We start from the raw sequence: 25621 nt of genomic DNA on the forward strand, positions 1-25621 counted from the left end.
GAGTGGAGCAGGGAGGGGAGGGGAGGGGAGGGGCGGGGCGGGGCGGGACACGGCGGCTGCAGGCGTGAGGCGAGGGCCCCCCGAGGCTGTCTGGCCGGGAGGTGGCCATTCATCCGAGCGTAGCTGAGGACCGAGGGCCCCTTCGGGGGCTCTTTGGAAGTCCGTTCGGAGGCCTGCGGGAGAGCCACCCTGCGCTGACCCTGGGCTGCCACCGGCCTTCCCGGAGCGGGGAGCGTCCGCCTTCTTCCACCCCGCGGCTCAGGGGACCGCTGCCATGGCTTTTCCCCATCGGCCGGACGCCCCGGAGCTGCCTGACTTCTCCATGCTCAAGAGGCTGGCCCGAGACCAGCTCATCTATCTGCTGGAGCAGGTCAGTGCCGCCGCGCCTGGGGCCGTTGGGGCGTCAGCAGTCAGCACTCACTGGACGCACAGTTCTTGTTTGCGGAGATCCCTTGATCTTGTTCCTGGCCCTTGATGTTGTCCTAGGAGCTTCGGCGGCAGGTCCGAAATGCAGCACTCGGGGGAAAACCAGAGGGCAATAAGAGCTGCCCGGGACCCGGCCAGAGGGCTAGTGGAAATTACTTCTTTTCATACAGGCAAGGGAAGCACCACTGGTGCCAGGCATCACTGGGGATGGAAAGGTGCTTAAGACATCTTTGTGATTGTGGATCTTACCCTCCAGTAGGAGCCGTATGAAACACAGATCACCGCACAGAGGGTATCGTGTGGTAAACGAGTGATAGCTAGGGTACCTTAAGCAGTCAGAATAAGCCAGCATTTCTTGGTAGAGTTACTTAGGAATTTTGAGGAACTGGAGCGTGAAGAATAAGCATATTTTCTTTGGAGATGACAGAGCATGTTCGAGACAGATGGATTGATAGGAGCAAAGTTGAGGAATGAGGGAAGGACAAGATGTACAGGGAAGAGCAATCAGAAGTTACACGATAGGCGTTAGGCAGCCACTGAAGATTTTTTTCCCTGTTTGTGGCATGAAGCAGTACTTGAAGGTGATTCTAATAGCCATGCGTGGAGTGGGGTAAAGGGGCAACAAGAAGTCCAGTTGGGAGACCATAGATCAGACTAAGGTAAGAAAGGCCCACACAAAATTAGTGGCAGTGGGAATGAAGGGGAGGGATGGGTTTTTAAGTCATGGTGAAAGAAGACTCGAAGACTTATCGATTGGTTGTGAAGGTTGAGAGAGAAGCAAAGCTGAGTTTGAGATTTTTGACTTCGCTTAATAGGAAAATAATGCTGTTACAATAATTGTAGTGGGTTACATGTTCAGTTATTTATTTCACGTCCATGTTCCCCACTAGATTGGAAGGTCCTTAGGGACAAGGAATATGTCTATTTTGTTTAGTACTGTGTACCCAGTGAGTACCTAGCTTAGAGTCAGGCACATAGCACATGCTTAATAAATATTTGTTGCATGAACAATGAATGGCAATGAAAAAAGAATTAGAAAGAGGAACAGGCTTGGTGGGGGGAGTTGAATAGCTTGGGTTTGGATGGGGCGAGGTTAAGATGCTGGTAGGAAGTACTGCTGTAACATCCAGCACATAGAAATGTCGAGCTGCAGCTGGGATGAAGATGGGGTCTTGGGAGAACCTCAGGGGATCTGGGACCATTTTTGTTTCTCTTTTCTGTGCCCCATGCTGGTAGCACAGTGGTTTTCACATAAAAGACACTCAACAAATGTCTGAGGAATTGAAGAGAGACGATAGTTAAGGCCACTAGTTCAAGTTAGAGTCACATGAAAAAGAGTAAATGAGACCAAGGATAGAAACTTGTAAGTGGAGTGTAGGTGAGGAAGAGCTGCCCACAAGGATGACTCAACAGGGCCAAAGTGGATTTCTGTGTAATAATATCCTCTTCAAACTAATTTCTTTTGACTTAAATCTTGTTAATGCTATTCACTGCTATTCATGCTTAAAACCTCGGAATTATCTTTGGCTTTCCTTTCCCTCCTCATACTTACTGAACCAGTTGCTGCATCCTATGGATATTTCCTTACAGCTGACTTTTTAAGTAGTGGTTATAAAATAACACACATTATAGAAAACGTAGAAGGTAAAGGAAAGTATAAAGAAAAAAATCATTTATAATCCTACCATAAGATACAAGCACTAACACTGTTAATTTCTTTCTTTCTTTCTTTTTCTTTTTTTGGTGAGGAAGATTGGCCCTGAGCTAACATCTGTTGCCTATCTTCCTCTACTTGCTTGAGGAAGATTGTTGCTGAGTTAACATCAATGCCAGTCTTCCTCTATGTTGTATGTGGGATGCAGCCACAGCATGGCTTGATGAGTGGGAGGTCCGTGCCCAGGATCCGAACCTGCAAACCCCAGGCCACTGAAGTGGAGCGTGCAAACTTAACCACTATGCCACCTGGCCGGCCCCAACACCATTAATTTCTTTCAAGTGTGTAAAAAATTCTGTTACACATTCCATGTATCACTTAAATAAGCTATTTTTGTTCACAGCACCACCAGTTTAATCAGGTCCTCGTTTCATTGCCACAGGCTTAGGCTGCTTGGACTGCTGCATTAGCCACAGAACCTTGCCTCCAGTTTCTCAGTCTCCAGTCTGTTTTGCCCACAGTTCCCGGGTTTACCTAACTAAAATGCCCAGCCAATTGGATGCTTCAGTGCACACAAGCTTTCTGGTTTTCCTTTTTCCGTAGAAGATCAACCCCAAACTCCCTGACTTGGCATTTGGGGCCTTTCGTGCTCCATTTCCAGTCACCTGTTTCAGTCTTCTTTCCCACCATTCCCCTACAGCAAGCTTTCTGAGCCTTGGTGCTACTGACATTTTGGGCTGGATAGTTCCTTGTTGTGAGACTGTCCTGCGTGTTGTGGGTTGGTTAGCAGCTTCCCTAACCTCTACCTACTAGATGCCAGTAACACCCCCTGCCCAAGTCGGACAACCAAGAATGTCTCCAGACCTTGCCACACATCCCCTGTGGGGCAAAGTCATCCCTAGTTGAGAACCACTGTAAGCCTTATGCGTTAGCCAAACTGAATTGCTTGTTCTGCCCTTGCCATTCAGCTTGTTCTCTTTCCCTGGCCTTTGCTGGAATGCCATCTTAATATGTCCTTGCCAACACCCCACCCATCTGTCAAGGCCTAGTTGAGAGGAAACTTTCAATGACTTCCCCCTCTCTGCCGCTCAGCGTGACCTCTACTTCCTCTGGACAGGTGAGGGAGCAGCGTCAGGAGTGGTGATGCAGGAGTCAGATGACAGGGACGTGTGGTAGGAGAGTGGGTGGTTGGGCGAGGACTGTCCTGGGCTAAGTTTTCTGCATTGAACATGGGTTAGTTTTGTAATTAGAAGAAAAATGCTGCTTAAAAGGATATTTGGCAGTTAGGTACAGGGTTGCAGGAATGCACAGTGGGGTTTGGTTGGGTTTGGTTTGGTTCAGCAGGAGCTCGGGGTTATTGGGACGCAGCGTGGAGCAGGCGGTGGAGAAGAGGAGCAGTGTGCAGAACAAGGTCATGGGCGGGTAGGAGAGTTGAGTGACAAGGACTTAACCTTAGAAAGAAGGTGAAAAATCTTTCCACTGGTACAGAAAATCAGAAGAAGACAAAAAGGTGAATAGATAGAGAAATGTCGACTGTGGAGATAAGCACCACCTACGGTGCTGGGATAGGTGATGTTGAGCATCTGGAGTTTCCACCACCTGAGCACATCATGGCCTGATAGAAGGAAATCGTGACCATGTTCTCCAGGGCAGAGGCTCGACTTCTGCTGAACGAATGGCTGGAGGAGCTCTCAGCCAAGGTGGGTTGTGTGACCTATGAGTGACCCAAGATACTGTGTCTCCTTCAGCTTCCAGGAAAAAAGGACCTGTTCATTGAGGCAGATCTCATGAGCCCTTTGGATCGAATTGCCAATGTCTCCATCCTAAAGGTACCTGCCTCTTGTCCCAGGTGGACACAGGCCCCTCTTTGCTCAGGAAGCAGTTTTTCTTTTGATGAACAGTAAAAATTACTAGAGTGACCACCCTTACAGGGTGAATATAGGGGGCCTTATTTGGGCGGCCAAAGGGGGATTGATGCTGTTGCTTGTATTGTTTTTGAATTGTTTTACTTTTGGGTTTTCTGTTGACAGTTTGAGGCAGGTTCAGTGGGGTGGTTGTTGGGGAGGCAGTTTGATTCCTAGAATTAGCATAACCAGGAGCCCTTGCAGAAGTCCCCTGTCTTTCTGTCATGCTTCGTGGTTTCCAAGCACTCTTATGTCCGTTGTCTTGTTGGCTTCTCTCTGTAGCAACACGAAGTAGACAAGCTTTACAAGGTGGAGAGCAAGCCGGCCGTGAGCTCCAGTGAACAGTGAGTGTCTGGGAGAGCCCGTCCCGGCTCCAGGCTGGGGGAGTCCCGCACGTTTGCCTTTGCTCCGTCCATGGCTCAGATCTGGCACCCTGTTGACGATGTACTCACCGCCCTGCACTTTCACATCAGGCCTGCCTTGTGCTTTTGCCTTTTTGTTGGTCTCCTTTCTGCCGTTTCTCCCTCCCTTGCCCTCTTTTCTCTCTACTCCAATCTGCCATCTCTAACCAGATTGCTTAATCTTGCAAAAATATTTTCATTGTGCTCTTCTCAAGAACCTTGAAGGTTTCCCATCACTTAGCAGTAGCAGTAAAGCCCAGATCGCTCATCGTCGATTCCAGGCTCTCTCCAGTGAGGCCTCACTCTGCCTTTCTGCCCGGTCTCACGTGTCCCCTCAAGCCTCTTTTGACACACGCTTCCGCGCACTTCCCACCTATGTGTGTGTGCCTCTGCCCTTCTAAGCACTCCATTCACTCTTCCTGAAATTCTCTTCTGTCCTTGCTGCCCTTGTAAAAAACTACCCAGTCTTCAGAGCCTAGCCCCACCCTCTCTGTGAAGCTCTCTGTTGCCATTCCCGTTCAGGCAGATTCTCTGCTCCTCTGGATTCCCATGGGGTTCAGTATTTGTCCTGTTCACTTGGCACACAGTCACATACTGCCTGGGGATTTGTGTTGTTTTGTTTTAATATTTCTCAAACTTGAGTAATGTACACCTTCCCTTAGAGAAAAAAATTCTCCTGGATATGTGAAGAATACATCCATAGACCCCAATTTGACAATTTTTTTTTTTTTTTTTTTTTTTTGCTGAGGGAGATTTGCCCTGAGCTAACATCCATGCCAATCTTCCTCTGTTTTTTAGTATGTGGGCTGCCAGCTCAGCATGGCTGCTAACAGACTGGTGTAGGTCTGTGCCTGGGAACTGACGCTGGGCCGCCAAAGTGGAGCACATTGAACTTAACCATTAGGCCACCAGGGCTGGCCTGACGTTTTTTTTTCTTTAAAAATATTATTATATAAGTTTATTTCTATTTACAGTATACACTTTGAGTTGATAGGTTTCATGTTCATTGTGATGGGGTGTCGCTGCTTAAATGCCTTCACAAACCTCCATGCGTTCCTCGCTCTTCAGCCACCAACCATAGACTGCAGGCTTGGGAACGGATGAAAAACACTATTTTAGATTATTACTTTCTTGTATTGTCTTTTAGCACTTGACTATTAATATACTCCATACACATGTGCATCTCATTTTGCCCAATAGACTATAAATTATTGGAGAGCAGTGGCTCCTGGGTCCACCATAGGGCCAATGAGTGCCCCCAGCTCACTGCAGTTACCTGTTGTACCGAGGGAGTCTGCTGTGGTCAGCGTGTGGTAGGCTAAGAGAGCTGGCATAGCTTTGGCTAGGATGCGAACAGTAGGCCTGTCAACAGGGGCAAATGGGGAAAAAGTTAGTGTTGTTTGTTTCTTCTAAGCTGCTATCACCAACTTCATGATTTTTCTTCAGAGTTGTTTTTTCCCCCTTCTCTCCCGTAGATTGTGTTTCTTGGTCAGACCACGCATCAAGAATATGCGATACATTGCCAGTGAGTATGCTGCGGTGCTGCGTGTAACTAAGACCTGGGAAAGGGAGGGCAAGGTCAAGGGCCTTGGCCCTAAGGACCCGTTAACAAGAAAAGAGTTGTTGGAGTTGCCATACCACTCCTAGGGGATATCTCCTTCCCAGCTTCTGGTCTAACAGATGGCCCGGGGCTTTCTGGGCTGCATTCCTTCTGTCTGTAGATCTCGTCAATGCTGACAAATTGGCTGGCCGAACTCGAAAATACAAAGTGATCTTCAGCCCTCAGAAGGTGAGTTTGGATCCTGGTGGGAGTGGGATAAGGTAGAATGGGATTGAGGACTAGGAAAGGGTAAGGAGTCAGCGTTTATATCTCCCTCTAACAAATTATATCTAACTGAACAAAATGCCTGTCACTGTCTTTTCACTAATGCAGCCCTGATTGTTTAGCGGAGGGTCTCGCCTCAAACTGTCCCAGATAAAGACTGTAGAATCGTGAGAGGCAGCCTCGACATAGATTTCTTTAAATGGAAAGGTTCTCACACTTCTGAAGTAGAATCTGCTCTGTATCTCTTCTAACACTAATTGCTACACAGTAATGGCGCAGGATATTATGGCTTTTCAGTGACTGTCTCCCTATATCTCTTTAATAATAAACACAAGTCATCACCTCCCCGGCTCATACCAGCATACTTCGAAAAGCCTTTTCTTACACAGAAGAGGAACCGTAGAGCCCATTTTACTTGACCTCAGCTTTGAGCAGACAAGGGAGTTGAATCTCACAGTCACACGGTGAGTGAGCCTAGCCAGGCCAGGTCTCCTCCGTGTCTGCCTCAATAATTGCGGGAAGTACTTGGTGATCTGTTATAGTATCCGCTTCTTGATTCCATCAGGCTCCTCTCTCACCTCCGCATCAGTGAGGTGTGTCGTAGGTGCGTCCTCAATCTCATTGATTGGAAGAATGACACACCAGGCCTCGACATTGCCAGCTGCAGGCCTGTCAAGCTGTACCAAGGAGTGTGTGCCACACTTAGAGCAGGCAGGAATTAAAATCGAAAGGACAGGGGTTTATTCTTTCTTAATTTTTCTAAGAAAATCCTAGAGAAAATAGAAGCACTAGCTAAAACTAAAGACGCTGATGTCAAACTGTCTGGATGTGAATCCTTGCTTTAGCACTTGTTACCTGTGTGATCTCGGTAAGTTACTTGACTGCTCTGTGTCTCAACTTTCTAATCTGTAAAATGGAGTCGATAATAGTATTTATCTCTTTTAATTTAAATGAGATAACTTTCAGTCTCTTTTAAGAAATCTAGTGGAGGGGCCAGCCTGGTGGCACAGCAGTTAAGTTCACACGTTCCTCCTTGGTGGCCCAGGATTCGCTGGTTCGGATCCTGGGTGCGGACCTATGCACTGTTTGTCAAGCCATGCTGTGGCAGGCGTCCCACATATAAAGTAGAGGAAGATGTGCACGGATGTTAGCGCAGGGCCAGTCTTCCTCTGCAAAAAGAGGAGGATTGGCAGCAGATGTTAGCTCAGGGCTAATCTTCCTCAAAAAAAAAAAAAAACGAAAAAGAAATCTAGTCGAATCTTAGGCTAAAATTGTTTTCTCATCATGTAAAAGGAATAAGGGGAAAGAGCCAGGGACCTTCCTTTGAAGATCGTTTGAAGATTGATAGCACAGTCTTATAGCTATTTATCCTTTTTAGGAATACAAAGATGTCAAGTCTAAGATTATTACTAGGACAAGAAATTATTGAGTAAGACAATCATCAGAATTATAGGTTACTTTTATTTTTTATTCAAGTATTATTGACATACAATATCCTATTCATTTCAGTAAAGGTTACTTTTGAGTGTTACTAAAGGAGCTATGGCAAGAATTTTTAGTTTTTAGAGGCTCTAGTCTTTTCTTCAAGATACGCTTTCAAGGACAGATTTGTTTAAACAGGGATTAGAACAAGTTGGTAACAGTTTCAAATAATCCTACAAGCCTCCATATTACACAGAAAACCAAAATTGTTACTTTTATGAATTTTCTTGATATAACACCCCATCTAATAAAATTCTTTGGCCTATTTCATGTCACAGGAAGCTCTCTCCCTTGGTAGCCGTAGGGAAGGGAAAATCACTCTCTCTGCCTGAGACTCTTTGTTGACTGTGAAGATGGGCAGTTTTTAAACTGGACTCCAGAATTCCGTTAGTTGGCATTAAAGTTAAAAGTAGGCCTATACTAGGGGCCGGCACATGGCTGAGTGGTTAAGTTCATGCACTCTGCTTCAGCAGCCCAGGGTTCGCCAGCTCAGATCCTGGGCGCAAACCCACACACTGCTTATCAAGCCATGCTGTGGCAGCGTCCCACATAGAAGAACTAGAATGACCTACAACCAGGATATACAACTATGTGCTGGGACTTTGGGGAGAAAAAAAAACAAAAGAGGAAGATTGGCAACAGATGTTAGCCCAGGGCCAATCTTCTTCACCAAAAAGTGTACCTTAAAAAAAAGTAGGCCTATAGATTTCAGTTTTACTGGCAGAAATGAGTGAGGGATAAATCGGACTCTTCTGTGTAATAGTGAAATAAGGAACATATAGCATTTATGAGGATTAAGACACTTAATCCTTGTAAAACACTAAGAACGATGCCTAGTGCATGTTAAATGCTTAATGTACATCCACTGTTATTGTCGTCATCATTATCCAATGGGATGCCCTCAGCTTTCTTCCTCATTACCTCCTCTCCCCTCTTGTCTTGGAGGAGGAAGAGACGTGACCTTGTCCCATCTAAGATCAGCCACTTCACCCTTGTTCTTGGCACCGTCCTTGTATTCCTTCTCTACTCTTGCTTCATCGGGTAGACTTTCTCTTGTCTCCAACCATGTCCCTCCCTTCTAAAGCGTTCTCCCCCTTTCTTCTCTCTGTCAGGGCTCCCTTCTTTCATGGCCAGACTTCTGTGAAGAATTATCTGCTGCCGCTGCTTCTGCTTCCTCACCTCCACCTTCATCATCTTTTAATCTGGTCCCCTAACACTTCTCTTGTCAAATCCAAGAATGTCTGTTGCATGCTCGTCCTGCTTTACTTCTCTGGCATTTGACACGTTGTTCATTCTTCTTTGAATCTCTGACCTTCCCTCCCTTTAGAGCTGCTGTTTTCTCCTGTTCCTTCCTCTCTGTATTATTTCTCAGTCTTCTCTGCCAGCTCTCACACTGTGCATCCCTTTAATTTTGGGGATCCCTAGAGTCCTGTCCTTAGCTCTCTTCTCCCTTTGTGTTCTTTTCTCTTGGACAAACCAACCACTTTAAATACAACACATGTGCCACTGACCCCCAAGGTTGTGTCTCCAGACCTCCCTCAGTGTCTCCAGAGGTCCCATGGACATGTCCTAACCAGGACGCCCTCTCCACACCACTGCTCTCCACCTCCCGCCTGCTCCTCCTCCACTGTTTCTATAGCATTGTCAGGCTGTTCCTGCCATCTCTGCCTGTGGGACTCAGCCCTTGGTGACAGCTGAATACCTTCTCCTTTGTAAAGCTTTCCCACTCTCTCAGGGAGAAAAAAGCAATTGACTTAATACATAAATAAAATGGATGAAAGGGAAACAAAGGGATTCCAGTGGGAACTGTCTGAGTTCTCTTGTTTTTGTCGCTGGGTTCAATAAGTGTTGTCCTCTTCCGTGAGTATAGAGAAACGCCAGAGAAATAGAAGGAATGGAGAAGAGGGTGGCTACTCATGAGCTTCCTTTTCTCTTTCAGTTTTATGCGTGTGAGATGGTGCTTGAGGAAGAAGGAATCTATGGAGGTGAGAGGAGGTGAATGTGTGTGGGAAGGGGGAGAACATATAGAAGAAGGATAGAATTGTTGCTCCCCTGCCCCCTCTCCTCCTTTGCCTTGTCTCAGACCTGCTGGCCTAGTGGGAGGACAGGTTCCTGAGAAGGGCATGGGAGTAGGACCCCACTTAGAGCACTAGTGGGGTAGGGTGAAGGGGACGCCAGGCTTAGAGCTGGAATTCACCAACTGCTCTAGTCTGACCTTCCAAGACACCAACACGGACAAACCACCTTCCCTCCCCTGTGTATTCCTCACTCCGTTCACCGTGCAGCACAAACCTGATCATGGCTCCCCCTGCCGAAAATCCTGCAGTGGCTCAATCTGAAGCCCAGAAGCCTCAGCACGGCCTCTTGCGCCTCCTGCAGTCTGGCCCCTTAGCTTCATCATGTGCCACTCCTTCCTCCTAACTCACTACCTTCCAGTCTGCGTGACCTTGCACATGCTTTTCCTGTTGTGTAGAATATCCTCTACCCTACAAATCTTTGTCTACCCAAATCTTACTCAAATTCTAAGCCGAAGTATTACTTGTTTAGGGAAGTTGTTCCTGTACCCCTGGTTGAGGTTGATCCCTGAAATATTTGTGCTCATGGACGGCTGTTTGACTTCTTTGGAGCACAACTATAATTGAATTTGTCTCTCACTAGATTGTAAGCTCCGGAAGGTTGGGAGTGTGTCCATTTTGTTCACCACCATCACCTAATGCTTCCCCTAGTGCCTGCCAGTGTGCAGCTTCCGTCAGTGTTTATGTAACAATGAAGGTTCATTTCCTGGGCACTTTTGGTCGGCGCTCTGATGGAAAAACACCCCTTATCACACTGTATTACAGGTTGTAGTTTCAGGTCTCCTTTTGTTGCCAGACTGAGCTCCTCCAGGCACAAACTGTGTCTTCATTGAGTGTCCCGTGCTTAGCACGGTACCTGGCATGTGGCAGGCACTTGGAGCTTTTTGCATGAGTGTGGTGGACCTTCCCTCTTAATGTGGAAGCAGCCTCTGCAGGGAGGCTGATGCTCTCTGTCCCCACAGATGTGAGCTGTGACGAATGGGCCTTCTCTTTGCTGCCTCTTGATGTGGATCTGCTGAGCATGGAACTACCAGAATTTTTCAGGGACTACTTCCTGGTAAATGCGGGGTCCTTAGGTCTTGGCATCAATGGGTGGGGATGCACTTGGAGTCCAGTGGGCTAGACATGTAAATGTAACCTTCATCCAACTTAAATAATTTATTATGAGTGATAGTGATTTAGAGACTGAGTGCTACTGATTGATGTCCGTGGACTTCCTTTGGGGCCAATCAAAATGAACTCTTTCAAGCACTCCCCAGACCCTGCCTTCCTCCTCCAGGGCTTCTAGGGCTCAGCACTTTCTAGATGGGTTGATTAGGTTGATCCGTATCTTTGTGGCCCATGTGGTCCCCGCAGGAAGGAGATCAGCGTTGGATCAACACGGTGGCACAGGCCTTGCATCTTCTCAGCACTCTCTATGGACCCTTTCCGAACTGCTATGGGATTGGCAGATGTGCCAAGGTGAGCACGAGCAGTGCTGTTGTCCCGCTAGCCCCTCTTTCACCTGTTCTCACCCCACCAAGGCTTGTCCACGGGCATCTGTGATATGAGGTATATTCTCTACTTTGCTTTTATTGCCCCAGAATAGTTCCTCAGAGAGGAGGATTTGTGCAGCTAACAGAAAGGCAAGAGCCAGGGCCTCCTGGGTAGCGTTCCTGAACCTCTTTTGATCTCTGGGTACGGAGATGCTCCTTCACTGGTATGGGGGGGCAGGGAGGGATAGCAACAGACAGGAGTAGAATAGGCAGTAATTGTTACTAATTAGCTCCCCTTGTGGGGTCAAGGAGAAGTGTCATATGGAAAGGGGTTGGCTTCTGTAGGTGTGGGGCTGCAGTAGGGACCTAGACACGAGACTGAGAATGTCTTGGGTCCTGGCAGATGTCATATGAATTGTGGAGGAAACTGGAGGATGAGGAGGATGGTGAAACCAAGGGCCGAAGGCCAGAAATTGGACATATCTTTTTGCTGGATAGAGGTAAATTATGCTCTGCACTCCCTTCTTCTTTGGACCCTAGAAGACATGGGAATATGGAAAATGGGGTGGCACAGTTAGGATTCTCAAGTTGGGGCTGTGAATGCCGGCGTTATTTGGAGCATGGGCCTTGGACCCTTTAGAAGGCCTTTGAACTGATACTGAGCAAATTGGGTAGAAGGCTGCATCAGGGAGGGCCCTCATGGTCGGGGATCTTGGTTTCAGACATGGACTTTGTGACGGCACTTTGCTCCCAGGTGGTTTACGAGGGCCTGGTGGATGACACCTTTCGCATCAAGTGTGGTAAGTGGCATCTTGCGAGATGGAGGTGGTCATCACCCCCTGGGCCTCCCGCAGTGGGCCATGGCTTGTGGGAGAGACCCAGACTCTGAGCAACCTCCTGGCTTCCAAATAGCTTAGGGGACCTTTAATGGCAGTTCAGGAGAGTGTTGGAGAAGGAAGGCCTCATTGGAGATCCTCATAGCTGTCCCCTCTGCTCTCAAAGGGAGTGTCGACTTTGGCCCAGAAGTCACATCTTCTGACAAGAGCCTGAAGGTGCTACTCAATGCTGAGGACAAGGTGAGGGTGTGGGTGCTGGCAGTGGATTTCCCCAGGGCCACTGCTCCCGTGAGCCTGGGAGGGGAGGCTGAGTCCACGGGAGAGAGGGATGCCAGTGGGTGAAGAGTGCGTCCCAGAGCACGCAGCAGGGATTTGACGTAGACTTATCGGTACCCGCTCAGCGTTCTCTGTACTTTTGTTAGAATGGCCGAGTGCTCCTCCTGTGCTGTCGTTACACTGGTGAGGCAGGAAGGCGCAAGTTACAGTTCTGTGTAGTAAGTTGTTCCTGTCTTATTCCCCTCACAGGTGTTTAATGAGATTCGTAACGAGCACTTCTCCAATGTCTTCGGCTTTTTGAGCCAGAAGGCCCGGAACTTGCAGGCCCAGTATGATGTGAGGCCCCAAGCCTGGGCTCCTCTGTTTTGTTTCCTCAGTGGCTTCCCAAGGCTGCTGCCCTTTGACTCCCCTTCTGTTCTACAGCAGGCCCCCTGTCTTTTCTCTTGGATGGGTGGCAACTGAGGGAGTGTAGTGGTTTCTCCTGTCTGAGGGCAGGGAGAGGCTGACATTGTGGGGACTTCCCCACAGCGCCGGAGGGGCATGGACATCAAACAGATGAAGAACTTCGTGTCCCAGGAGCTCAAGGGACTGAAACAGGAGCACCGCCTGCTGAGTCTCCGTAAGTTTCAGCTTAGGGGAGGGTAAGGGGAAAGCCACAGAGGAGCATTGCCTCCTGAGAAGAGATCCCTGTTCATCTGCCAAATGATGATCTTATTTGGTCTAAAATGGGAAGAAGAGCTTCTGTGTTTTGCTTTCAGAGGTTTTTATGCTTCTGAACGATGAAAGGATATCCTTCTAGAACCAGGAATATGTCAGCTCCCTTTTCACCCTGTCTGCAGATATTGGGGCCTGTGAATCCATCATGAAGAAGAAAACCAAGCAGGACTTCCAGGAGCTCATCAAGACCGAGCACGGTACTGCAGCAGCCTTGCTCCGTTACTTCTCGTGCTTCTGCTTCCCTGCCCCCGGCCCCCTCCCATCCTGAACAGATGCTCTCTGGCTCTTTCCAGCTGAGGCTGGCTGTGTGGAATGCTGGTTCCTGCCAGAAGTCCTGGGGGTCCCTTAACCCACCCTAAGGATGGAGAAAGAGATGGGGAGACAGACGCCTATTAGCATAGATGGCAACAGCTGAGCTGCTGCCCAGTAACAGACTGTCCTCTGATTACTCACAGCACTGCTGGAGGGCTTCAACATCCGGGAGAGCACTAGCTACATTGAAGAGCACATAGACCGGCAGGTGAGCAGGAGAGCGGGGTGTTGGGAAGGTGTTTAGAGGTGGGGCCGGCCTCCAGCAGGAGGAAGGGAAGAGAAGAATGTGCGTTATGAAACTCAAATTCTCCTTGGCTTTTTCTTCCTGTGCAGGTGTCACCTATAGAAAGCCTTCGCCTCATGTGCCTTTTGTCCATCACTGAGAATGGTGAGTCTCAGGATCAGAGATTCAGACTGAGGCCTCTCCCTCAGGGATAGAAGTCATTTTGAAAGGCAGACATAAATATCTTAGCAGACAGAACGTTTCCCTGTAATTTTGTGAATTCTTTCCCCTGTAAAATAAAGGAGTTTTTTGGCGGAGAAAATATCCCCAGGTCGTGGGGTCATTTACTGTCCCAGCCCTAAGCAGGAGCACTTCCAGGCACCCCAAACAGGGCCTGCCACATCTTAGGACTGCAGAGGGGTAAGCTGAGTGGCCTTTCTCTCATCATTCTATCTGGCTTCCTACCGTCAACAAGATTTCATAATAAAGATAGAGTCCAGGAAAATGGGACTGCTAACCAATTTCATAACCATTTTTTAAAATTTATTTTCTTTTCCCCCAAAGATTTTATTTTTCCTTTTTCTCCCCAAAGTCCCCCAGTACATACTTGTACATTTTTAGTTGTGGGTCCTTCTAGTTGTGGCATGTGGGATGCCGCCTCAGCATGGCTTGATGAGCGGTGCCGTGTCCGCACCCAGGACCTGAACCAGGGAAACCCTGGGCCGCGGAAGCGGAGCACAAGAACTTAACCACTGGGCCATGGGGCCAGCCCTGCATAAACGTTTTAAAAACCCAGATTCTGCAACCTTTTATGGGAACTTGTTTTTACTGTTGAAGTCTTCCAGTTGGTGAATATTCTTTAAGGTTGCTTTCTACCCAGAGAAGTAGTTTGCTTATTCTAAATCTCCTTTATTGTAGTTGGAAGCCCATTTCTTCTTACCTCTGTGGAGGAAAACGTCCCAGACTGCACTTTTGGAACTCATATGAACACTATTCCTATTCCTCAAGAGCTGTAAAGCAGTTCCCAGTAGACCCGGCACATAGGCGGGAAGAAAGGCACAGGAAGTCCCTTCTCCTCCTCCTGCTGCGTGCCACCCCAGCCCCACTGCAGATCAGCAGTCGTTGCAGGGTCCCTTCCTCAGCACCCTTGTGGTTCAGGGCTCTTCCTTGGAACTTGCAGAACCAGGCTTTCCCTTTCCATAGGCAAGCTTGAATTTAGGAGTCAGTCCAGAATCAACTGTGTAGGAGGCAGGGTTAACATCATTTACTGAATCCTTCCATCTCATTAAGGTTTTGTTGGAGGGAGAAGAGGGTTGGTTGGTTTGGCCATTTTAGGACACCACAACTGGCTCGTCAACCAGTTCCCATGAACCTGTATCTTCCTTACCCTCAGGATTGATCCCTAAGGATTACCGATCCCTGAAAACTCAGTACCTGCAGGTAAGGCCAGGAGAGTGTATTCTTGAAGGATCTTGGTAGAGGGAGGTCACTGGACATTTTTGAAAGAGGGAAGGGAAGAAATGGCCCCTTTCCTGTCCCCGTCATCATCCTGTTCCCATCTGGCCTCCCTCTTAGAGGTCCGAGGGAGAGTCAGCTTTCAGCATTGCAGAGACCCTTCCCACAGCCCTATTTCACTCTGCTTCCCTCCCATGTGGGTGGCCGGTGCTGAGAAAGTTTGAACAATTTAGATGTTGGACCCAGCTGGTGACCCTGGGACTCTCCCTCACTTTAGCTCCTTGCGAGGCAGTGATACAGCTTTCCTTCCAGGTCCTTCCTCATCTGTGAAGCCTTCCCCACCATCCTCATGTCAGTAGCTTTCTCTGTTCTGTAGTAGTTTCGTACTGCTTTTATTCTTTGTTTGGTGTTTGATTATTTCTGATATGAAAGTCCTTCACACAGACAGTGTGAGCTCTTCGGGCACAGACTGCATAATCCCCCTCTCCCTCCCTCTCTATTACTTCACAGTGCAGGATCCTTGGGGGGCACTCAGTTAATAGCCAAATTGCCTTTTCTTCAGAGCTACGGCCCTGAGCACCTGCTGACCTTCTCCAACCTGCGGCGTGCTGGGCTCCTGACAGAGCAGGCCCCGGGGGACACCCTCACAGCTGTAGAGAGCAAAGTGAGCAAGCTGGTGACAGACAAGGCTGCAGGTGAGCAGGGAGCACAGGTAACCCCTCCCCTCCTCGGCTGTTGTTCCCGCTTCTCTCAACAGGCAGAGCACCCTGGGGGAGAGAGAGAGCTGGGAAGGAGAATGGGGTTCCTTCCTGTTACTACCCTTACTACTGCTACTCCGGCTAGTAAGAGCAGTTTCCATTTACTGAACACTTAAGCGTGTGCTAGCCCTTTAGATACAGTTTTTCTCTTAATCCTCGCAAAGGTAAGTTTTATTATCTCCATTTTACAAATGAGGAAACTGAGGCTTAGAGGGTTAGTGACTTGTTCAAGGTCCCTCAGTTAGTAAGTTAGAATTGAACCTAGGTCACATGGACTCCAGAGCCCACACACTTAACCAGTAAACGAGGGTCATCCTGTAGATCACATTTTGTGAATAGCTGGTACCCTGAAGGCGGGGAAGACTTGGGGTGGGTAGAAGGGTGGTGAATGTCTTGATCAGTTCCAGGGAATTGTAGGTGAACAGCTTTGCGGGGGGTCTTCAGATGTGATAGGTCCTGCTATTTGAGAAGAGGCGGTCCTGTCATTTCATGAATGGTGTCGCCTCTGGCAGTGTCATGAATCCCTAGACCTTAGATGAAACCTAGCACAGATTTCTTCCCTAGGAAAGATTACTGATGCTTTCAGTTCTCTGGCCAAGAGGAGCAATTTTCGTGCCATCAGCAAGAAGCTGAATTTGGTATGTGGAACCGAGATGGCTAGGGGAGGCAGCGGGTTCAGCCCTTTGTGGAGCACTTTGAATCCACAAAACCTTTTTGTCGTTTTGTTTTTATAAAGATCCTTTCATTTGGTAGCGTTATAGCATGAGCTTAATTTAATGAGATGACACATTCAATAAACATGTTACAAGCACTTACCAATGCCAGAGAGTAGGCTGAGTGCTCCTTCAGTGACATACGTGTCCCGTGTCACTGAGGGGCCAGCCAAGGGCCACCCTTCCCTCCAGCCCTTCAATAGGGAGCATGGGGACTCATTCAAGAGAGTTGGCGGGTACTGAACAGAAGCCTTCATCTTTGGTTCTGGAGTCTTTTTTTTTTCAGGGCTCTTGCTAGTTCTCCCTTCAGTTGAAATAAGAACTGTTCTTTGGGATATGGAGTAAAGCACAGGAGAGATGAGTTGTTACTTGCCTCATGTAGTCCCCTTTGCCCTCTAGATCCCACGTGTGGATGGCGAGTATGATCTGAAAGTGCCGCGGGACATGGCATATGTCTTCAGTGGTGCTTACGTGCCCCTTAGCTGCCGAATCATTGAGCAGGTGAGAACAGGTGACTCCCATCGCTCCCATTCTTACATCACTCTCTCTGCTTTCTCTTGGTCCCTGGCCTATGCCAATTTTTAACTACCCTAGTAACTAGCAAGAAACGTGACAGCCTGGCTGCTGCGACCTCCCTTTCCTAAGCCGGATACAGTCTTAGACTTGAAACCAGTGCTTGCGCCTTCCCAGGTGCTGGAGCGGCGAAGCTGGCAGGGTCTGGACGAAGTGGTGCGGCTGCTCAACTGCAGTGAGCTGGCATTCACAGGTGCGTGGCATTGACAGGTGGGGGCACGGTGGAACGACAGGAGGGCTGGGTGCATCGCCCAGTACTCTCGTGCCAGTGAAGAGCTGAGTCTGGTCTCATCTTCGCAGACATGACCAAGGAAGACAAGGCCTCCAGCGAGTCCCTGCGCCTCATCTTGGTGGTGTTCTTAGGTGGCTGCACGTTCTCTGAGATCTCAGCCCTCCGGTTCCTGGGTAGAGAAAAAGGTAAGAGAGAGCAGAAAGCTGAGAACAGGCCTCATGGGATCCAGGGGACACAGGCCAGCACTCACGAAGGCTTCTCTGCTGGCCTCTGGGTACCACTGGCTGTAGTCTTGCTGTGAGCTGAATAGCAGGGAGCCCAGTTCCACCAAGCTTGTCAAGTCGTTGTGCCCAACAGCATGGTATGGCTACATGTATGTCTGTAAACTGGTGCTGTGATCCAGCCAGGGCTGTGGGACTGGAGGGGCTTGATAAGCTAGTGTTGGGGGCCTGTGATCTACTCTTAGTCACGTACGCTGGTGCTTTTGACTCCTTAGGGTACCGGTTCATTTTTCTGACGACAGCAGTCACGAACAGTGCTCGCCTTATGGAGGCCATGAGTGAGGTGAAAGCCTGAAGGTTTCCCTGCCAATGTTGAAGTCTTCCCGGGACACGTTCCCCAGTGGGATGCAGGAGTCTGGCTCCCAGCTGCTAACAAAGTCTCCGCCAGCTACTCTACTAAGAGCTGGGCAGCACGGAACTTATTTGGGACTTAGAGAACATATCTGAGGAGAGTTCACTTGCTGCCCCCAGGATATTTCTTTTTTGTTTATGAAGGACATCCCATGCTGATAAGACAAGGAAGAAGAGGCATCTTTTGCTAAATCCTGTTTGAGTATCATTGTAAATAAAGCCTCTACTCTCAAATGTGGGATGTTTACTTCTGGATGCGCACGTCCAGCTTTGAAGCACAGGGGCTTTACACAGGCCTCCGTGTGTGCTGTGGCCTGCACTCTGGTGGCTCTGCGCCCGGTCTGGTTCCTCCTTGAAACCTGCCCTGTACCAGAGATTCCCCAGCCATAAAAGGAGGGGATGGATTAGGTAGAGGATCAGTGAGCACCCTTCCAATTCTAAAATTCTTGACTCATTCTACTTTAGAAAAATGAGTTTTATTGTTTTAACTTAAGGAGACGCGTTAATTTTAAGCGTTTGTTTCTTATTGCAGAGTGAAAGACCGTCCCCACTGTTAGGGCAATTTCAGGCATCAGCAAACAGTGCTCTTGTAAGGGTCACCAGTGCCCCCCTAATTGCTGACGCTAGTGGCCTTTCTCTCTTGCTTTACCTTTTAAAAATTGTGAACTGTAACCACATCTACTAGTGGTCTCTTTTCAGTCCTCTTCTAACTTCATCTCACTGATAACCCTTTCCTTCTTGAAATTCTCGTATTCAGCTACCATGACACTTTTTTTTGTCCTCCTTCAGGATCCTAGGTTGTACTTCTGTCCCCTGTGATTACTCCTCTCTGCCTCTCCACATTTGTTGACACCTCCCCTCTCTCTGTCCTTGTTATCTACTTCCAGATCCCAAGCTTTTGTCTCACTGCCGAGCTTCACACTAGCATTTCCAACCTGGGTGTTCCACAGGCACTTCAGACTCCACGTCTAAAATAAACTCTCAACTCGAACCTCCTGTCCCCACTTTGAATCCCTAAACCTACTCCTCTTCCTTTATTCCCTTAATTGACATTCTCATCATCTACTCAAGTTTTGTTCTTGCAAGAAATTATATCCTTGACCTCAGGTTTTTTCTTTTTATGCCCCACGTTCAGCTGGTCCCCCTACCCATTATTTCTAAATGCTTCTGGTTCATCCTCTCCTCACCATCCCCATGGCAGAGGTACTTACCGGTTTTTGCAATACTGACCCTCCCAGTTGCTCTGCCTCCCATCTCTTCCTCAATCCACGGTGCTGAGAGTTATCAAAAGAAAGATCCAAACCTTTGTTGTCTGATCATCAAGAGTATTCTTTCCATAGAAGAATGATAATGCTGTATCAGTGCATATTCCAAAGAAAATGCATACTTCAAGTATCTAGCTAGAATTTTGACAGTGCTATGTCAAGCTAGAGTGTAAGATCAAAGACGCTGCTGACAGGGCTCTCAGTTTGTATTAAGAATATGTGGCAGTCAGAAAAAGATTCTATGGCCAAGTGAATAAACAGTGGCAATGCATTGCATTTACATTCTAGAACAACGCTGTCCAATAGAAATACAACATGACCCTGTAAAAGGCTCATATACACACATTACACAGTGTTTGACATGCTGAGTACCTGCTCTGAATGGTTATCTTCCAATGATGCTATGACTGTGTCAGCTTCAGAACTACAGCGTAAAGGACACGAGAGCAAAATTGTTTTATCTCTGGATACTTGCAATGCTGGCCCTGGGGACATGTCTGAAGATCATAAATGTCTGAAGCTTTCTGAAAAACTCTCAAGTTAATCAACAAAGAATGCAATTCAATTTAAAAAGTGGTGCCTGCGGTCCACCATATTAGTGGTGGAAATGTTTGGCACACTGCTGACAAGCTAGAGGATGCTGCAAGCACAATGAAGTTCTTCTAAAAATGGAAAAAAACATGGTCCTGAAGGTGAAGCAAACAAGCATCCTTCACTTTTCCTTCATGGAAAAGACAAGAGAATTCACCGAAGTTACAGGTGGCCAATACAACCGCGGAAAATGTGCTATTTCAGTTGTAATCAAGCAAGTGCGAATCAAACACGGAAATGCCACTTTTTGCATGTGAAACTAGCAAAGAGGTTTAAAAGGCCAGTAGTCTTCTGCCTGCTGAGGGTAAGAGGGGGTTCTCTTCAGTGGGGTTCTTGGTGGGGAAAGCCCCTGGAAAAGGAGCATTCAGTAAGTGCACTTCTAGGAATCAACCATAGGAAAATAATGCAAGACCCAAAGATTTATGTATGAAGACATTTATTTGTAAAAATTACGATCTATATCTGCATCAATAGCAAAATAGTTGCATTATTGAGATATCTACACACTCAGGACATTACGCAACGATGAATCACTGAAAAAAAAAGTATATAAGCATTTAGAGATGTAGAATATGTTCGGTGAAAAAAGGGTACAAAATTATTTTGATGTCGATTTTGAATTCTAAACTTTTAGGGGCTAGCGGGGGTGTAGTGGTTAAGTTTGGGCACTCCCTTCTGTGGCCCAGGATTTATGGGTTCAGATCCCCAGTGTGGACCGAGGCCCCGCTCATCAGGGCAAGCTGTGGCAGCGTGTCCCATATCCAAAATAGAGGACGGGTACAGATGTTAGCTCGGCAACAATCTTCTTCACACACACACACGCACAAATTTTCATATAACAATTACATAAACCCATGTAATTTACAGGAAAACCACGCCCAGGTGATCTCCATTTATTTACCAACCGTGCCCCTCGGGCAAGTCACTCAAGCATTTTTGAGAGAGGTCTCTCCTCTGTAAAATGGCGCTAATACTCGGCTAACAGGATTGTGGTCGAGATTAAATGGGATCACTGTCCGGAAAGGCACCAGGCCGCGAGCAGGGTCCCGTTCCTTCCCTTCCCCTGGAGGGGATGGTCTCCTACATCTGGGAAGACAGCCACGAATATCAGTCCCAGGCTCGCGACCTGATGAGCGAGGAGACAAGGCGCCAGGCTTTCCTACTAAGCCCGCGCCTGCCGCCCGGGGCTGCGGCAGCGACGCGGCTTTCGCGCCGGGGAGGTCGGGCAGTCCCGGACGGCAGCGAGCGCTTCGAACCAAGTCGCGCCCGTGCGGGGCGGGGCGGGGTAACGTCCCTCCAGGCTGCAGGAAAGAGCCGCCCAACAGCATCGCTCGGGAGCGGCCCGGCGCACGCACACACGGCGCCCACAGCCCCCGCCGGCGCACGAGCCCCGCCCCGCCCCCGGGCGCGCTGGGACCTGAGTGCGCACTCGCGACGCGCCGCGCCGCCGGGGGCGGGGCGGGGCGGGGCCTGGCGAGGAGCGACGGGACGGTCCACCAATCGAGCGGCTGCTCCGCCTCCGGGCTCCGTTTGAAATTCCGCGGGGGCCTAACGGCTCGCGGAGCTGCGACCCGGAGTGAGGTCGCCGGTGTCTGTGGCTGGTCGTCGCGCTCGGGCCCTCGTGGAGCAGGTCGGGGGCCTCGACGCAGGCTGCTCGGAGCGTCCGCCATGAGGAGAAGGTGCGGGGAGCGGCGGGACGCGGGAGGGAGCGACGCCCGTCAGCGGTGCGGGGTCCGAGAGGCCCCCGGCCGGGGCTGGGGTGTCCTGTCAGCCCGCGTCGGAGCGAGGCCGGGGAGCGGGGCGGAGGCCGGGCCGGGCTCCCGCAGGCCCCGACTCCCGGACGTGGAGGCCAGGCGGCCAGGCGGCCTCGGGGCCCGCGCTGAGCCGCAGGTGCTGCTGCTTGGCCCCGCCGGCCTTCTCTAAGTGCGGAGGCTTCATGTCGGGGCTTCTCGTTTCTCTAAATACAGCCGTGAGCCTTTATTATTATCGTTGTTTTTCGACGTATCCGGGCTGCAGTGGTAACGTTTCCCTTGACTGGGAAAGAGCCTGGTCTCCTTGCAAGTTAAGAAAGTCCTAATAAGGCGTTTTAACAGCTCCCCGGGTGGCGCTGGGGGAGTGTCCGACTTGATATCGCGACCGGACTGTCACTCACCAGCACGGTGACTTTGGGCAAGATGTTGAACGTCAGTCTCCTCGCCTCTGAAATAAGAATATCGGTGCAGAGGACTTGTGTGTTAAGAGTGATACACACGTTAACCTTATTTTCTGAAAGTGGTGGGTGAAGACTTGTGATGATTCATTCCTGAAGAATTTGTAGTTATTGGCCAAACCGACTGCCTTATGGTTTTGTAAGGGTCATCGTCTCTCATGATTAGGGATTCAGACCGTTCTTCTCCAAATGCTCACCTTCGGGAGGATGGGAATTGGGTAGAAGATGGCTGGTACCGTTGGAAAAACAACGGTATCAGGTTGTGGGTTACAATATCTTATTATCTAAAGGACAGCGTATTTAAGCTGCCGTGCGTTTAAGGTAATGATGCGTTCTGAGGACGAGTAAAACCTTAGACGACATCTTACAGGAAACTCTTAGTCCAAATTCGAGTTCATTAACAGTTTTAGGATTGTTCAGGCATCTTCTACTTTCAAGACAGTGAATGAATGGGGAGAAAGGGTTACCAGTAGATCAACAGATATAATTAGGCTTTAAAACAGCCACTGGGATTACTCTACGAACAAAACCAGACTTTTGGGTAATCTGGATTTCAGGTGTTTATATTTAGAAAGGACTATAAGGAGCCAGCCCCGTGGCTGAGTGGTTAAGTTCACGCGCGCTGCTTCAGCGGCCCAGGGTTTCGCCAGTTCGAATCCTGGGTGTGGACCCAGCACCACTCATCAGGCCATGCTGAGGCAGCATCCCACATGCCACAACTAGAAGGACCCACAACTAAAAATACCCAAGTCTGTACCAGGGCACTTTGGGTGAAAAAGGAAAAATAAAATCGTTAAAAAAAAAAAAAGAAAGGACTATGAGAAATAGACCTGAGAAATATCATGGTTATCAGATTGGTGGCTGAATTAACTATTGGTTATTGATTCTTCAGACAGGTTGCACACATGAGGCTTAACAAAGCTCCTTCTCTGGAGGGCTGTTTAGGAGAAAATAGGACAGTGGATCAGTGAATGCTGCCCGAAGGTTGGAAATCATTTAGAGAACCATTTGAGAGCTTTTCCAGCCCAGTGACAGGTTCAAGAGACTGGGAAAATTGGTCCTTTTTACAACCTTTGTGTCTTGGGCAGTATTGTAAGCACCCTCAGTTTTCCAGTGATGTATTATAAGAAAAAAGTCTCAAATTTGCACCTTTTTGGGAACTACCTGAAACCATTTAGCAAGGCAGTATATATGTACCATGGTAATTATTCACCGTGATTGTGCTGACGCATCTTATGATCATACAACTTTTTTGAATTGTCAAGTTATTTTACTCAAAAAAAGTTCTTGAATGTTTAATGTATATAAGGTGCCATGCCAAGTATAGGGAGGGGATTCAGCAGTGAACGAAACTGACATCCTTGCCCTTTTGGAGTTTACATTCTAATAGCGGAAGAAAGGTAATAAATAAGCAAATCTTACATTAATGGTAATAAGTGCTGTGGAGAGAAATCAAGCAGAGAGGGGATAAAGAGTACTGAAGGTGTAGGAAAGGGGAATGGCAGTTTCAAAGGCCTCCCTGAGAAGGTGATCTTAGCAAAGACATAAAGGAGGTGAGGGGATGAGTGTGGACGTGGGGAAGAGGGTTCTAGGTAGAGCAAACACCAAATGCCAGCGCCTGAGGTAGGAGAGTGCCTCGTAGGTTCCAAAAAGAGCAAAGGAGTCCGTTGTGACTGGAGTACTGAAACAGGGCTCCAGAGGCCTCTGTACAGGCAGACGGGCAATCACCGGAGGATTCTCAAGAAGATAGGGTGTCAACTCCTCTGTTGACAGCAAGCTCAAGGAGGCCAAGGCAGAAGTAGCGAGACCAGTGAAAGGCCACTGCAGTACAGGCAAGAGGTGATGGCGATGACCTGGACCAGGGCGGCTACCGCCAGGTGTGGGGAGGAGTGAGATTCTGGCTGTCTTTTGAGAGTAGGCTAATGGTGGGAATGTAAGAAAGAGGTGTTAGGATGATATAGGAATTAAGTTCATACAGTTTGAATGTTGTGAAGAGTGGAACATTTTAGTTTTTAATTCTTTGAAAATGGTACTCATGAGAACTGTCTCTAACTAGAAGATTGGTAATTCCAAACACCTATCCTCCAACAGGCCAAATAAGATTTGTTAAAGTAATCAGCTCCAAGGGATGGTTAACTTTTTCTTTGTAACAAGTTATGTGCATACTGCTTTTTGTTAGTGGCCCATCTACTGGAGTTCAGAGGACCCTTTAAATGTGTAGCAGTCCATTCGCTATGCAGATACTTGTCTTGATTTTAATTGGATTTGAGGTCTATACATTTGTCCCAATCATATCATTTTAGTTTGTAGAAGTAATTTGTTTGATTAAATTAATTAGTAAATATATCTAAGTTTTTCAACAAAGTCACAGATTTAGAAAACTTCAAATTATGTGTCAGATTTTAAAAAATAATGCTTTATGGGGCCGGCCCCATGGCTGAGTGATTAAGTTCACGTGTTCCACTTTGGCGGCCCAGGGTTTCACTGGTTCAGATCCTGGGCACGGACACAGCACCACTCATCAGGCCACGCTGAGGCAGCATCCCACATGGCACGACTAGAAGGACCCACAACTAAAATATACAACTATGTACCGGGGGCTTTTGGGGAGAAAAAGGAAAAATAAAATCTTTAAAAAATTATAATAATAATAACAGCTTTATTAAGATAGAATCCCCAAACCATACAATTCGCCTACTTAAAGTGTACAATTTAATGATTTTTAGTATATTCACAGAGTTGCGTAACTATCACTGCAATTAGTTTTAGAACATTTTCATCATCCCTTCAGAAAACCTATACCTATTAGCAGTCAGTCCCCTTTTCACACCCTCCCCCCTGCCCCTACCCCACCCCCAGGCAACAACTAATCTCCCTGTCTATAGATTTGCCTATTCTGGATATTTCACATACGTGGAATCATACCATATGTTGTCTTTTGCGACTGGCTTCTTTCACCTGGCATAATGTTTTTGAGGTTTATTGCCAAATACTATTCCATTGTATAGATAAATCACATTTTATTTGCTTGTTCATTAGTTGATGGCCATTTGGGTTGTTTGCACTTTTTGGCTATTATAAATAATGCTGCTGTAAACATTTGTATATAAGCTTTGTGTGGACATAAGTTTTCATTTCTTTGAGTAAATACCTAGGAATGGAGTTGCTGGGTTGTACGGTAATTCTGTGTCTAACTGAGAACTGCCAGACTGTCTTCCAAAGTAGCTGTAGCAGTTTACCTTTGCACCAGCGGTAGTTGGCAGGAATTCAAGGCCATTCATTTTACATTTATTGAACAGTTCCTGTGTGTTAGGGTCTGGTAAAATGAAGATGGACAAGATGTGGTGGTCCCTGCGCTTAAGTTTATGGTCTACTGGGCTGGGGGTGGGGGAACAACTGAGAAATCCACAGCTGTCCAGGGAGGTGGTGGCAAGTGGAAGGTAATGTGCAGAAGCATGTTGGCATCAAAAACTGAGAGCTACACATGGCTGAGTGCAGGCACTGTGGAGGCAATGCTTAGGAAGTTCACTTGGCTGGAGTCTTGGGGAGTGCAGGGTGGGAGAGATGAAGAGACAAACCTGGAGAGA

At 48.0% G+C, this 25621-nt stretch overlaps 2 protein-coding genes across 5 annotated transcripts in view; both read left to right on the forward strand.

Annotated features, from left to right (window-relative positions):
* Window positions 1-18203, forward strand: VPS33B (VPS33B late endosome and lysosome associated). Its single transcript, XM_046654898.1, has 23 exons — window positions 1-370; window positions 3829-3909; window positions 4267-4328; window positions 5861-5910; window positions 6107-6174; window positions 9632-9677; window positions 10730-10824; window positions 11124-11228; window positions 11646-11742; window positions 11965-12042; window positions 12245-12318; window positions 12604-12690; window positions 12883-12973; window positions 13194-13268; window positions 13527-13591; window positions 13717-13771; window positions 15000-15046; window positions 15624-15756; window positions 16384-16457; window positions 16932-17033; window positions 17223-17298; window positions 17406-17522; window positions 17834-18203. Exons 1-23 carry the CDS (start codon window positions 275-277, stop codon window positions 17911-17913), a joined length of 1854 nt encoding a protein of 617 aa, XP_046510854.1. The 5' UTR covers window positions 1-274; the 3' UTR covers window positions 17914-18203.
* A 3198-nt stretch (window positions 18204-21401) lies between these two features.
* The window catches only part of PRC1 (protein regulator of cytokinesis 1), a 28996-nt gene continuing 24776 nt past the window's right edge, over window positions 21402-25621 (forward strand). For all 4 annotated transcript variants that reach the window (XM_046655168.1, XM_046655169.1, XM_046655171.1 and 1 more), the window contains exon 1: window positions 21402-21504. In XM_046655168.1, the coding sequence (XP_046511124.1) occupies window positions 21494-21504 (11 nt within the window). In that variant the 5' untranslated portion in view covers window positions 21402-21493. The remainder of the gene's footprint in view (window positions 21505-25621) is intronic.

The sequence above is a fragment of the Equus quagga genome, chromosome 2 (assembly GCF_021613505.1).
Source record: "Equus quagga isolate Etosha38 chromosome 2, UCLA_HA_Equagga_1.0, whole genome shotgun sequence".
NCBI lineage: Eukaryota > Metazoa > Chordata > Mammalia > Perissodactyla > Equidae > Equus > Equus quagga.